Genomic DNA, 12,735 nt, shown 5'->3' with positions numbered 1-12,735 from the left:
ATCACTTAAAAGCAATATTCCGGATCCTCTGTGGTTAGAATTCACGCGGCCAAAAGACTTGAACAAAGATTCCGTGACAAGCAAAGTCTTAAGAACTAGAGAGAGTTCAGATGGAAAAGGGCACAAGTACTTCATCTTGCATGACATCTAATGTACTAACTATTATGTTAATTTCGTCTTCTTTGACTTCACATGGGTCTTCTCAGGGGTTTCGGTATCGTCTTCTGAAGAGCTTTCAACAAGTCCATCGGGGACATCATTAGGAACATTATATTTGGTCATGAATTCCTTCAATATGCCCATAGTTTCTTCTTTCATTGAAATCAATTGCTGAGAAAGAGTACCCTTGTTTGCATTGACAGAATATGTTTCTGATTCAAGGCGAACTGTGGCTCTAACCCGAGGTCTAGGATCTTGAGATTCAGCCTCCGTGAAAACCTTCAAATACTGCATTTTAATCAGGCAATGGCAAATTTTTCTCTCTTTAGTTGGTCATATATGCACATGCATTTTCAGAGGGGCTTAAATCCACAAACAATTAAAGATGAATTAACAACTATATTAACACATTGACCCAAAACAGTTGTGTCCCAATTTGATATTTGAAAGGACCTTCTTTTACTTGATGAGTTCAAATTTAGGGACCACAAGTTCTTCATCAGTTCTGAGAAACTTTGTGCTTGTGAGTCTGTGACAGCTGATACATTTGCATGTAGAAGCCCTAAATCTCAGGTATTTTAAAAGAAATTATTACTAATCTAAGATAAAAAAGTAATAGAAGAAAATTAATTGTGAATTGACCTTATTTTCTCGGAAGCCAAGTCAAGAAGAGGAGGAGACTTAAACTAGGTATCACCGTGCGACCAGAGCTGAGGAAGTCGGCGGAATTAGAGCGAAACAATCCTTTCCTGGTGCTAGGTTTTTGTAAGTGAAAAACTCATTTCAATTGCATACGTTGTCGTTTACTTAGTAACCCTGATGATTCTATAATTGAGTTGACCAAATACAGCCAATCCCGCCCGGTATTTAAATCGGACGGCTGTGCTTTGGTCCATTCTTTTATTTTTGGTAATCGGAGTTCTATTGGATCGAATATGTAAGCGAGCTCCATTGAAACAATGAAATTTAACAAATGTGTGTTTAAGCAGAAAATTGTTAATTTTTTTGAGAAATGATGTTTTTATTCTTGATTTTATCACAGATATAGTATATTTTAAGTAACTATGCATTTAATCAGTTAAAATGTGTTAATTTAAAATAAAAAATAATTTTATTTTTTGGGTAGTGAGATATTTTCAAGTATTCTGTAAATAGTAATAAAAAAGTAATGATAAAATATTAAATAATAATGAAAAATAATAATAAAATAATAAATAGTAGTGAGGTATTATGAAAATAGTAATCAAATTAGGCCTAAGAGTAAAGTTCTTCAGCAACTTTGATCACATCCCAAATGCCCAGCAGGCTGGAAACTCTGTAAATATTGTCCCACAGGCTGTGAAAGTAAAAGCTTGTCTAAATTATACATGGAGAAGACCATGTAATCCGATGGTTTTTAATTATCAGCTACAATTCTCTTCAATTTCTCTTGATTTATGGTACAAAAGCAGGAGTTCTGACCATAACGTTAAGTTTTAAGATGGGCTTTGATTTACAACCCAAGTTCTTGCACACTCTGCATCAACTAATCCTGCTCTGTTTTTTTTGCTAATTCTTCAATGCATTTGACTTTCCTAATTATCTTTCATGTTTCGAGGTGACCCGGATCTTTATGTGCAACCCAGTTTGAAGTACCCAAGTAAGATTCAAGCATTAATCAGCAGGTCCTGTTTTGAATTATACAGGAACAGCATTACTGAAGTTTTTATTTTTTACCGAATTATCTTATCTTATCTCATATAATCATTATAATTTTTTTAAATTTCTACACAAAATATAATAATCAATTCAACTTTTTTAAATCTCAAAACAAAAAAAAATATTAAAAAATTATATTATAATAATATTTTATTCAACTTTTAACAAAAGATCTCATCTCATCTAAACTGCATAACCAAATGAGAACCGACTCACTTTGAAATACTTGGCGAACAGATAAAACTATACAGGACTGCATATTGTCAAACAATATCTTTAACATCTGCATCTAACACACAAAGCAGAAAGATTTGTGTAATAGCAAGCAAGATTTCACCTTGCAAATGTATGTTTAATGTCCAAACTAACATAAATAGCCACCATTAATATATTATCTTGAGAGATCAGAAAAGAAGTAAGATATGCTCAAACACAGTTCCATTTATTATCGATGTATCTAATGGCTTCCAACAGATGTTCCCTTTCCAGGGGTTTACTTAAATGAACATCCATTCCAGCCTCGATTATCTTTTTTGTTTCCTCACCTTCTGTGTGACCCGTTAATGCAATGATTGGAATATGGACACCGTAATGCTTCTCAATTTTCCTTATTTGCTCTGCTGCTTTATATCCATCCAGGATAGGCATCTGTCAAACAAAAAAAATCGTATATGATTTAACTGAAAAGAAATTGAAGACAAACCTTCTTCGTGTTGAAAAGATGCCCTGTAGCTATCTTTAAAGAAAAATTATAGTTGCAGTAATAAGTATATAAGCACCGTATAATTATTTAAAAAAAAATAAATAAATATAGGATCTATATGAAAAGAAAATTAATTTTTTAATAATAAACTTCATTCTTTTTCAAAACGACTACACGACACTTACGCACTCTATAGCATTACTCGTCTTTAAAAATCATAAGCTCATTTACCTCACAGTCCATTAATATATAATCATATGGAAGAATCTTGGAAGTTCCACATTTCCTTTGATCGCTTAGACCTTTGCAAACCAGCTCTAAAGCTTCCTGGCCATTTTCTGAGAGCTCAACAGTTGCTCCAAGCCGTAAAAGATGGGAGACAGTCACCTTGCGTAGCAGTGCTTGGTCGTCTGCGACTAAAACTTTCTTCCCACTCAAGAACAACTCCTTACTTTCTTGCTCTTGTGGTGGGTGTCCATGATTCAGAGGACTTCTTGATTTGGGCTTGAAATGAGATAGATTTTCAATGGGTGACAAGATTTTTTCCCTAGGAATCTCACTGCTGCTACCATGGTCTGGTAACTCTACTGGTCCTTGAGATGAACTGGGATCTCTAGGCATTTTCCCAACTCGTGACAGACTCTCTCTCTTCATTTTTCCCATATTCCCTAGCAGTGTACCCCCAAACTCAGGTAGAAGTCTTACCACTTCATACAAACGAGAACCATGAAATGGTTTAGATATGATAATATCATTTGGCTCCATCATGGTCTCGGCAATACCTTTGCAATTGATGATCCGCATCATTGGTTTCTCCAACCAAACAACCCTGCAACAAGTATTGTTTAGCCCTCTTCTGAACTCGGTCACACTCCTACATAGTTCTGGGAATGGTCCAGCACAGGCATCGATCACAACTAATATAAAACTTGATGCACATCTAGGAGTAGTTCTTCTGAAGACTGATAGTATGTAGTCCGATCCATCCATGGTACTCAAAGGCACATCCTTTTCTACAGTGATGGAGTTACTAGTAGCAGACCTGCTTAAGTATTCACTTGGAGAATAAAAATATGATTTTACCAAAGAGTTGTGATGCGAATGGTTTTGCTTATGTGTGATCGTCTCGAGAGTAGAAGGAAGATGTTGCCATTGCTTAACAACTGATACTTTTATGCCCAAGTTCTCCATGAATCTGTGTGACATCCTCCGACGCTCATTATCTCCAATCAAGAGAACAACATGGGATGCCTTCTGCTTGGGGCTAGGGGAGTGAATTGTCAACTTTGGACTAGCAGTCCGAGCACACAATCCAGGACTAGGAGTTCTAATAGTCATCTCAGGGCTAGGGGTCTGACTGCTAAGCCCCAGTAGATGTGTGCCAACTCCCATTTCAAGCTGTTCTGCTTCTACATTATTGCAAGAGACGATTTCACATATAGTGAGTAGAACATCGAATCTAAAGCAAGTTCCCTCCTCTCCGATCTCCTTGTCCACAATTCCTATGTCTCCATGCATCAGACGTACCTAGCACACAATTTAAAACGATAATGGAATCACTTGAGCGATAGAATGAAGAAAGACTATCACTAAAAATTAAGATAATCAAGCCACTTTAGCTAAGGTTTTATTCATAATTATATGAATGTAATCAAGCTTACACTCCAAATGCACCATCCAAGCACAGGATAATAGCTCTAAAAGGGAAAAAAACCACTTGGTATAAGATATAGATAGTTCCATCCTATTAGTGCCAGTGAATTCAGTGTTTAATATATAAATTATCAAATGGAAATTTAGATACCATAACCCACTGGAGTTTCATTATTTGGAACTCTAGATAAGCAAGGACAAAAGGATTTTGACAGATTGTGCCAGGGTTGGTTCACGTACCAGAGACTGAACAATGCCGAGTCCTAAGCCAGTGCCTCCTTGTCCAATAGCTGTTTCTTTGACTTGAACATAGTTTTCAAAGATTGATTTTTGCTTCTCTTTTGGAATACCTTTACCTGTATCATCCACCTCAAATACAAAGTCCATAACATTTGGATCTTTTAGGGCAGCATCCATCGTTTCAAAATCATTATATGCTTGACTGTTCTTGTAAAACAAGCACGGCAGGCAGTTCCTTTTAGAAGCAATCATCGTATTCTGCAAACTGGTTTTCCTAACCCAAGCTCGAACAGTTACATGCCCCTCTGAAGTAAATTTAACTGCATTGCTTAGTAGATTACATAATATCTGCTTAAGTTTTCCCCTATCACCTTTCACTTGGGAAGATTTGAGGATTGAACCATCATAAGGATCCAACACTACATCTACTCCTTTTCTCATACCGACAGGATGATACAAATCAACTACATCCTCAAGAAGTTGGGCCAAATCAAATTCCTCTTCTTCAAGCAGCATCTTTCCCGCTTCGATTTTGCTTGTATCGAGAATAGAATTCAGTAGATCTAAACAAGTATAGGCATACATATATTAGTTGTAAAAGAGAATGATAAATACTTGCATCAACAATTTCCTGGTAAGATATGATGAAAAAATTATTAGTCATCAAACTTACCTAGTAGGTCCTTTGCACAGGTATCCATTTGTCTTAAGTTTGTAGCCAATTCGGAACCAGGGATAACTTCAACATAGCATATCTCTATCAAACCAGTAAGGCCAGCTAGTGAAGCACGAACATCATGACTGGCACTAGCAAAGGCAAGACTCTTGTTCATACTTTTCCTCTCTGCTTGCTGAGTTGCTTCCATTTGTTTAATGAGCACAGCACACAAATGCATCTCTCGTCTGGCAGCTCTAACGATTATAAACACAAAACCTAAGAAGGAACCAATCATTGTAGCGATCACAACCATAAGGAGCAACAATGCCACTTTCTTGTTCTTGTGGACAAGGTTGACTAATCCATTTTGCGGGACAGCCAACACATATACCTGGAAAAAAGTATAAAAGTGAAAAATAAATCTATGTATGAACTGTTTGACCCAACTAATCTATGTATCGATTGTACATAGAAGTAATTGTATGGTTGGAGTTTGGATCAGTAATATGGACAGTTGACTACAAACTAAAGGACACAAATCTATCTAGCATATATGGGTATGAAACATGACCATAGAGCATTTCGCCAGGTATGTGCACTAATTCTTTGCCTAGCAAATATAAAAGAGCACACTTCTCTCTCTTGGCCTGTCAAGGAAGTGGGGGAAGCCTGCATTCATCTTTGACCTGTTCGAAACAGAAATGTTTCATAGCTTTCTCAAGCCTAAAACATACCACAGAGAGAGAGAGAGAGAGATGCACAGAAGTGAGGTCCATGATCATCAACTTAGCAAGCATGAGTTCTCCACGCTTGAAGTATATGGATTTGGTGGTTGCAAAATCTAGATTAGTTTATGTTCTACCATTGGAAAGAAAACATGTGATATATCTCATGTACACCATGTACACGGCAACAAGAAGGATTGCAACAAAAAATAAATGGTCTACAGATGGAAGAATTATTTGAATATAGATAAATACTAATGAAGATAATTCATATATGCAAGATAGTGGGATGAACTTAAAACGTACCGATTGCACTCCCACTATATCAAGTGGCAAACAATAAAAGGTGTATTCTGTTTCTTGAATAGTCAAAGTAGAAGCTCTCGACATACCATCTTTCATGGTGCAGGAAACGTTAGCAGCAAGGAGTGTACGAGTCTTTGGGAGCCCTTCTACTAGCATTTTCCCATCTTGGGTAGCCAAATACAAGCTCCCACCATGATAATCTACACCAGTAAAAATGGTAGTTAATGTTTTAACTGGAAACCCGAGAGAGAGAACTCCTCTATTAAGTCTAGCTGAGTTAAGGAATAGAAGGTCTTGAGCATTGTTCCATCCAGTTTCCAACGAGGCAGATCCATGTTTATTTTTCAAGGCTTCTTGAAACCAACTTGCATTTGCCATAGTCCAGGGAGGGTATTCAATGGCTTTTCCATACAATTTTCCTGTCTCAATGTCCACATCTTGCATAAGCCAGATGTAGTTTTCTCTTCCATTTGGAGCAGAGAAGAATGAGGAGTTGGTGTACATGGCAAGAGTTTGATTGCCCTCGGTATAGTATGAGAAAAATAGTCCGTCTAATCCAAAATAAGAAATTTGAGATAAGTATGGAATTGTAGACAACTCTTGAAACAATACAGGAGCCACCTGCATGTAAATTAAACATAAAATCCTTAGCTGTTTCTTACTATGATTAATCCAATGATGTAATCAAAATGTTCACGAGAGAAACATGTGTGTGTGTGATACAAACCTTGGTCTCGATCTCAGAGAATGATAGTGCAGTTCCATTGAGGAAGGAACCTAAAATTCTTGCTAAATTAGTTGCAGATGAATTTATTGGACTTAGAAACTTTGCTCTGTTCTCAATTTCAGACATCAGCATGGAATGAAACTCGTTTGAGTTCCAGTATTTCAATTGGTGCTCAACACGATTGACCATAGAATACCAACATGGGATCAGTAGAATGGGAAGTAGGAGCATCATTACAAATGCCTGCATATTTGAGGAATGAAGGTTTTATAAATCTAAACACATTATGAATATATAAGAAAATAACGCATGCATGTCAGTCTCAAGACAAGTATACTCATTGAAAGCTGAAGGATTACCAGAAGAAAGAAAAAGGACAAAGGTCGTAACCCTATAAATGAATGAAGTTGCTTCATGGATGCAGGACTTCGATCGATCGAGTACTGATCACCAAAAGCTAATGGCGTACCTTAACTGCATTGAGAAAGTATAGAGAAGGAAGGTTATGCATGAATTAATATACATATATATAGTAAGTGCATTAATTCAACGGCTTGATTAACATAACCCTCAGCTTTTAAAATGGAGGTCTGGACGTTGAAACCCCCTCTCCCAACTAAAAAACAGTGCATTCATTTAATTAAAGCATGCCAAGATATCAAAATCTCTCTCCATAATAAGTCGAGATTCTTCAATCAAATCTTTAATGAAATTGATTCTTTAGCATTTCGTGATAATGTTTCCAGTCTAGGGAAGTCATGATTAATTGCCAAAATTGATCGAGTAGCTAAAAATATGGGAATTAAATGCTAAGAAAACTTCTATTTATAAATCGGCGTAGATAATATTTAGTAAAGTGTTTATATGACATAATTTTAAATTTTAAATCTTACAAATCAAATCTTACCATTTAAGTTATGTTTAGTGTGTACTGATCTATAAACCAGTTTTAGAATAAAATAATTCAAATGCTAAAAGTAGTTCCAAACTACGTCCATTTACAAATTAACGGGTCTTAGTCATGCGACATGTATTTTGTAGTTTTGTATCAATACTAAATTGATATGATAACGCTAATGTCAATAGAATATAACTGCTCATATGTCCATCCTGGTGTGGATAATGTGTATTTGGATCTCAAGAAAGCAGTGGCAAGACCAAGATTTCATTTTTTGGGAGGCCGGCGTAATATCTTAATAATTGATTTTTTATATAGTGTATATTTTGCTATTATCTCTATATATAGAGAGAGTAATATAAAAAAAATTAGAAAAATCCATTTTTCATCATTTTTATCATCAACCTCTCAATATCTCTTGACGTGACATTAAATGACAGGTCCATAAGTGAAACATAATAAATAATTGTTAATCATTTAATATCATATTATGAGATGATAAAAAGATGATAGTAAAATGGATGATGAGTAGTATTATTTTAAAAAATTTATATATATCGTTCAAGACAAAAAAAAAATCAGAATAAATCTAAAGAAAAATGACTAACGAGAGTAAGGGAGATTGAATAGATTTAATGAATGCATCAAGCTTTCAATTCTCAATAAAAATTTTAGATATTTTTATTTTAGGCTAATCTTGAGTTTTATATTTTGGAAAAAGAAAATATGGATTATAAGTTATAACGAATTTTATAGGTGGGGTTTGAAAACTTTGCATCGGAGGGCCATGGGCCAAGCCTCCCTTCCCTCCCTTCACCACTGCAAATTAGGGATATAATTAGTGTGGTTCAGAAGGTCGTGGATCGAAAATTTCAGTTCATCATTTTTGTCAGATTAGACCGTTTGCTATTGGTTCGATTTAGTCCATGGATAATTTTTTCCTCATTGTTATTTTTTTTTACATAAAAATTAATTAAAAAAATTAAAATTAAGTGATCTCTTTAATATTTTATATATGGTTAATGAATATTAAATAATTTCATTGCATATATGGTTAATAGTGATCCATTTGATGAAAACTAAATAATTAACTTATACAATTACTGTATAAAATAATATTATATATAATATTTAAATAATTAGGTCGGTCTCGGTCTGGTACAAAAAAGTACACCCTGAGACCGACCAATAAGACTATCGATCCTGTTGATTTTTTTGGTCCAAACTGATAGTCTTACAACCCTACTACAAATGCATATCGGGCGACTATTGAGGTCAAAAGGACAATGTTAGGGCACCGATAATGGTGCTTCTAAATTGATCGATACTTTTTTTCACTTAATGGTTAAGAAATTGATTTTTTAGTAAATTTGTAAAATAAAATTAAAAAAAAGTTAAATGTTTAAAAAATGTTTGGAAAAAAAGAAGAAAAAAGAAAAATGCAATTGCACCAATTAGTATTTGGTACAATGGGGGATCACCACTCTCGGTCCCCCTAGTAGGTTAGCATTGTCCAATTCAAATATAGGTATATGATTTTAATATTGTAAAACTTTAGATTGACATGTTTGGACACTTCGATATTCTTAGGTATTCTAAAATTTTTTCATAATTTCATTCTTAAACTTCATTCAAACACAAAATGTATTTTAATTTTTAAATCAACATTTTCATTTAATTATTACCTAATCATTAGCTAAACACAAAACTCAAAACAACTTTTCAAATTTCCAAGCAAAATTTAAAAATCAATGCAAAATTTTCAAATTTTAAAACAAAAATTATGTTCAAACAATTTTTTAATTTCATAATATTTTTACTCGACTTTTTCTGTCTCATTTTTTAAAACCTAATAAAATATTTTAATTTAAATCATTTTACTACTATTAATAAAATTATGAGATAAGTGTCGTTTAGAACTTTAGATGCCTTGCTCCACGAACGAAAAGATTACTAATTTACTAGATGGTGGGGTGGTTTTTCCCACAGTTGTGACTGAGTAACAGTTGTGAGTTTTTCCCAGGTATTTCCTGCCACATTATAAAGTGATTTTTATTTTTTGGACAAAATATTTAAATACCCCTCAAACTACCACTCAATTGGATAACTATCAATTTTGATAATCATCTTCTCAAAGTTCAAACTATCAAAAATAATAATTTTCTAAGTTAAAAGGGTGTTTTTATATTTTTTGAATTAATAATTTGAAAAGACAGTAGGTTTGAGTGTTTAGGTTTTCTCCCCAATTTTTTAATGGAAGATGGCCAAGTAAGGTAAGAATTAAACGCTGGTGATCCAAAAAGATACTGCATTAATATGCAAATTATTGCCTAAATGTTTTTTAAGCAAGTCTTCCGGCTCCTTGTTGAAGTGAAATATGTCTTTTATTTCTTTCTTTTTTTAAGGTTTTTTTATTCTAATTAGTAAAGTAGCATGTCTTTCCTTTGTAGTAGCAAAAAGCAAGGTGAAATCATGACTTGTAATTCCCAACATTAAAGAAGTCATTTACAAACTGAACCAAGTAAATAATAAAAGTTGAAAATACAAAACGTAATAACTATAACAAATACACAACACAACACAGCTCAAGCAAGCCCTGTCCCAAATAACAAACTAAAATTATACCAAAAACTAAGCACTTGGGGGTGGGAATCTTGGGCAGAGTATCACAGTATCATTGGCCTTGACAAGTAACTCAGGTGTACTGCTCATCAGGTTCTTTTCTCTTGACCCTTTTCTTCATCATTTCAGCCCACCTCGCAATAACATTGGAGACTTCAAACTTACCAGAAAGCTCCATCTTCCGAGCCAACTCCTCTAGTATGCCTGGTTTCCCAGCTCTAGAGAAATCAGCTCCAAACTTGTCATAATCAAGCTGAGGTGCTTTCATTCCTTTCTCTATCATTTCCTCTAAATATTTGCACGCCTCTCCAGATCTTCCTTGACGTATAAGCCCTCCAATGAAAACCGTATAGGAATTATCATCGGGGCAACACCCCTTCCTGATCATCTCGTCCCAAACTGCACAACCCATTTCATAGTTTCTTGTTTGGAAGTAGGATTTCATTATCATGTTATAAGTGTGGATTGATGGTTCAATGCCACCCTGAATCATGTTCTTATATATCCTCACTGCATGATCTGGCATTCGTCGACTTGTCATCAATTTAATCAAGGCATTGTAGGTGCGCCCATCAGGAAGGCAACCCTTTTCTTTCATCTTCTTCAGCAATCCAAATACAGCATCCATGTTCTTCCGGTTCCCAAAGCCAGTGATCAAGCACGTGTAAACCACAGCATCAGGCTGGCATCCAGATCCAGTCATCTCATCAAAATATTCAACCGCTTCTTTCATCTTGGTTTGCTTGCATAAATCCCGAATCAAAATTGTATAGCTCCTAACGTTGGGTGATGGACCCTTGGCCCTCATGACTTCAAACAACTTGATGGCGTCGGACCTCTTCTTACACTTCAACAATCCTTCAAGCATAATATTATGTGCAACTATATCAGGCTTAAATCCTTTTCAACCATCTCATTCCACACTCTCCCTGCTTCCAGCAAATTCCTGACTCGGCACCAACCATTAAGCAATACTGTATAAGTTTGCAAATTAGGCACAAATCTATCTTTTAACCTCTCGAAAAGTGCATGCGCTTCTTTACCAAGCTTTGCCCTCCCAAGAGTATCAAGCAAGCTATTAATCGTATCAACGCCCACTTTAAATTTATACTTCTTCATTAGCTCAAAAATCCCAACGGCTTTCCTCGTTTCCTTTGCAGCAGCAAAAGCTTTAATTGCAATCATAAAAGTCTCCATCGTCAGCAGGCCTTTCTCACCCATCTCTTCAAGCATTGACACCATGGTCTCAAACTGCCTTGTCTTCCCTACTATATTCATCATCGCATTATAAGTCCTCGAGTCATGGGTAAACCCAGGCTTCTTCCCTGCCCAACAGAAAAACCGAAAGGCTGGTTTTCGAGCATGTTTGAAGCGTTCCAACACACCTACAACCAAATCGTGCGACAAATCAACCCCACATTCATCTAGAACCGCCTCCATATTTCTATCCAACGAAAACAATTCGTCGATCACCTTGCATACTCTGTCAACCTCATTTGGGTTCGCACATGACTTAACCCCATCGCCATTGGTACAGTCATCATCAACATAATCACCTTCCCCACTCTCATAATCAGCATCAGAATCTGTACCGTTGCCTGTCACACTAGCAAACCCCCTAAAGCTAAAAGCCAACGCTTTTCTTGGTAAACTACCAACGGGCAACTCTGGAAATCTAACATTAATGACCCTAGAGTTTGTTTTCAGCACATTTTCTTTGGTGACACTACAAAACCTCCTATGCTTCCAATCTAGAATTATTCCTCCTAAACTAATAATGGGAAATGATTCAATTCCAGGATTGAAAATCCTACAGCTGGGAATTAACAATTTTTCCTGTAGATGAGAGAGTGAAGTGGAGTGTGGCAAAATAAATGGAACTTGATAAGGAGAACGATAGAGAGTACAATGAGGAGGAGAATGAAGCATACGAGACAAGGGCATAGAGCTACCACTAGGAAGCCACACTTGCTCTCCGCGACGCCGTTCTTGTCGTCGTCCCTGATCGAGAGCGCGTAGCTGGGTGGTGAAGTGGCCATTGAGATTGGGTATTACGGTGGAATGGGGCTTAAAGTGTCGGCAGTGACTGAGCAAGATCGAGGCTTTGGAGGGTTTTCTTAGACACAGAGCCATCGGGTAGCCATATATAAGAGAGATAGAGAGAGCGGAGGATCGGTTGTGGTGGTTGGTATTGGAGATGGCGGCAGCTGGTGAGAGAGAGACGCACCGTCTAAAAGGCCGGTGTTCAATTTTTTTAAAGTTTATTTTCTAAGTAATAACGGTGTTCATAATTATTTTATAACTTTATATTAAAGAAAAATTCCAGAGATATGCCTCATATTTTTG

The 12,735-nt window shown here is 35.8% G+C and overlaps 2 protein-coding genes across 2 annotated transcripts; both read right to left on the bottom strand.

Moving 5' to 3' along the window:
• Positions 1-162: 162 nt before the first annotated feature.
• Positions 163-7,100, bottom strand: LOC121260231 (histidine kinase CKI1-like). Its single transcript, XM_041162067.1, has 8 exons — positions 6,870-7,100; positions 6,143-6,763; positions 5,127-5,502; positions 4,454-5,016; positions 2,792-4,087; positions 2,290-2,505; positions 2,084-2,146; positions 163-447 (listed from the first exon to the last, which is right to left on the bottom strand). The coding sequence occupies exons 1-8, from the start codon at positions 7,098-7,100 to the stop codon at positions 163-165; spliced, it is 3,651 nt and encodes a 1,216-aa protein (XP_041018001.1).
• A 3,128-nt stretch (positions 7,101-10,228) lies between these two features.
• On the bottom strand, positions 10,229-12,648 carry LOC121260482 (pentatricopeptide repeat-containing protein At3g62470, mitochondrial-like). Its single transcript, XM_041162364.1, is given in 2 exon segments — positions 10,229-11,292; positions 11,295-12,648. Coding segments are annotated over 2 exon segments (2,058 nt in total). The 5' UTR covers positions 12,523-12,648; the 3' UTR covers positions 10,229-10,462.
• Positions 12,649-12,735: the final 87 nt, after the last annotated feature.

The sequence above is a fragment of the Juglans microcarpa x Juglans regia genome, chromosome 4D (assembly GCF_004785595.1).
Source record: "Juglans microcarpa x Juglans regia isolate MS1-56 chromosome 4D, Jm3101_v1.0, whole genome shotgun sequence".
Lineage (NCBI taxonomy): Eukaryota > Viridiplantae > Streptophyta > Magnoliopsida > Fagales > Juglandaceae > Juglans > Juglans microcarpa x Juglans regia.
The sequence above is the reverse complement of the archived record's forward strand: the minus strand, read 5'-3'. Positions and strand labels throughout refer to the sequence as shown.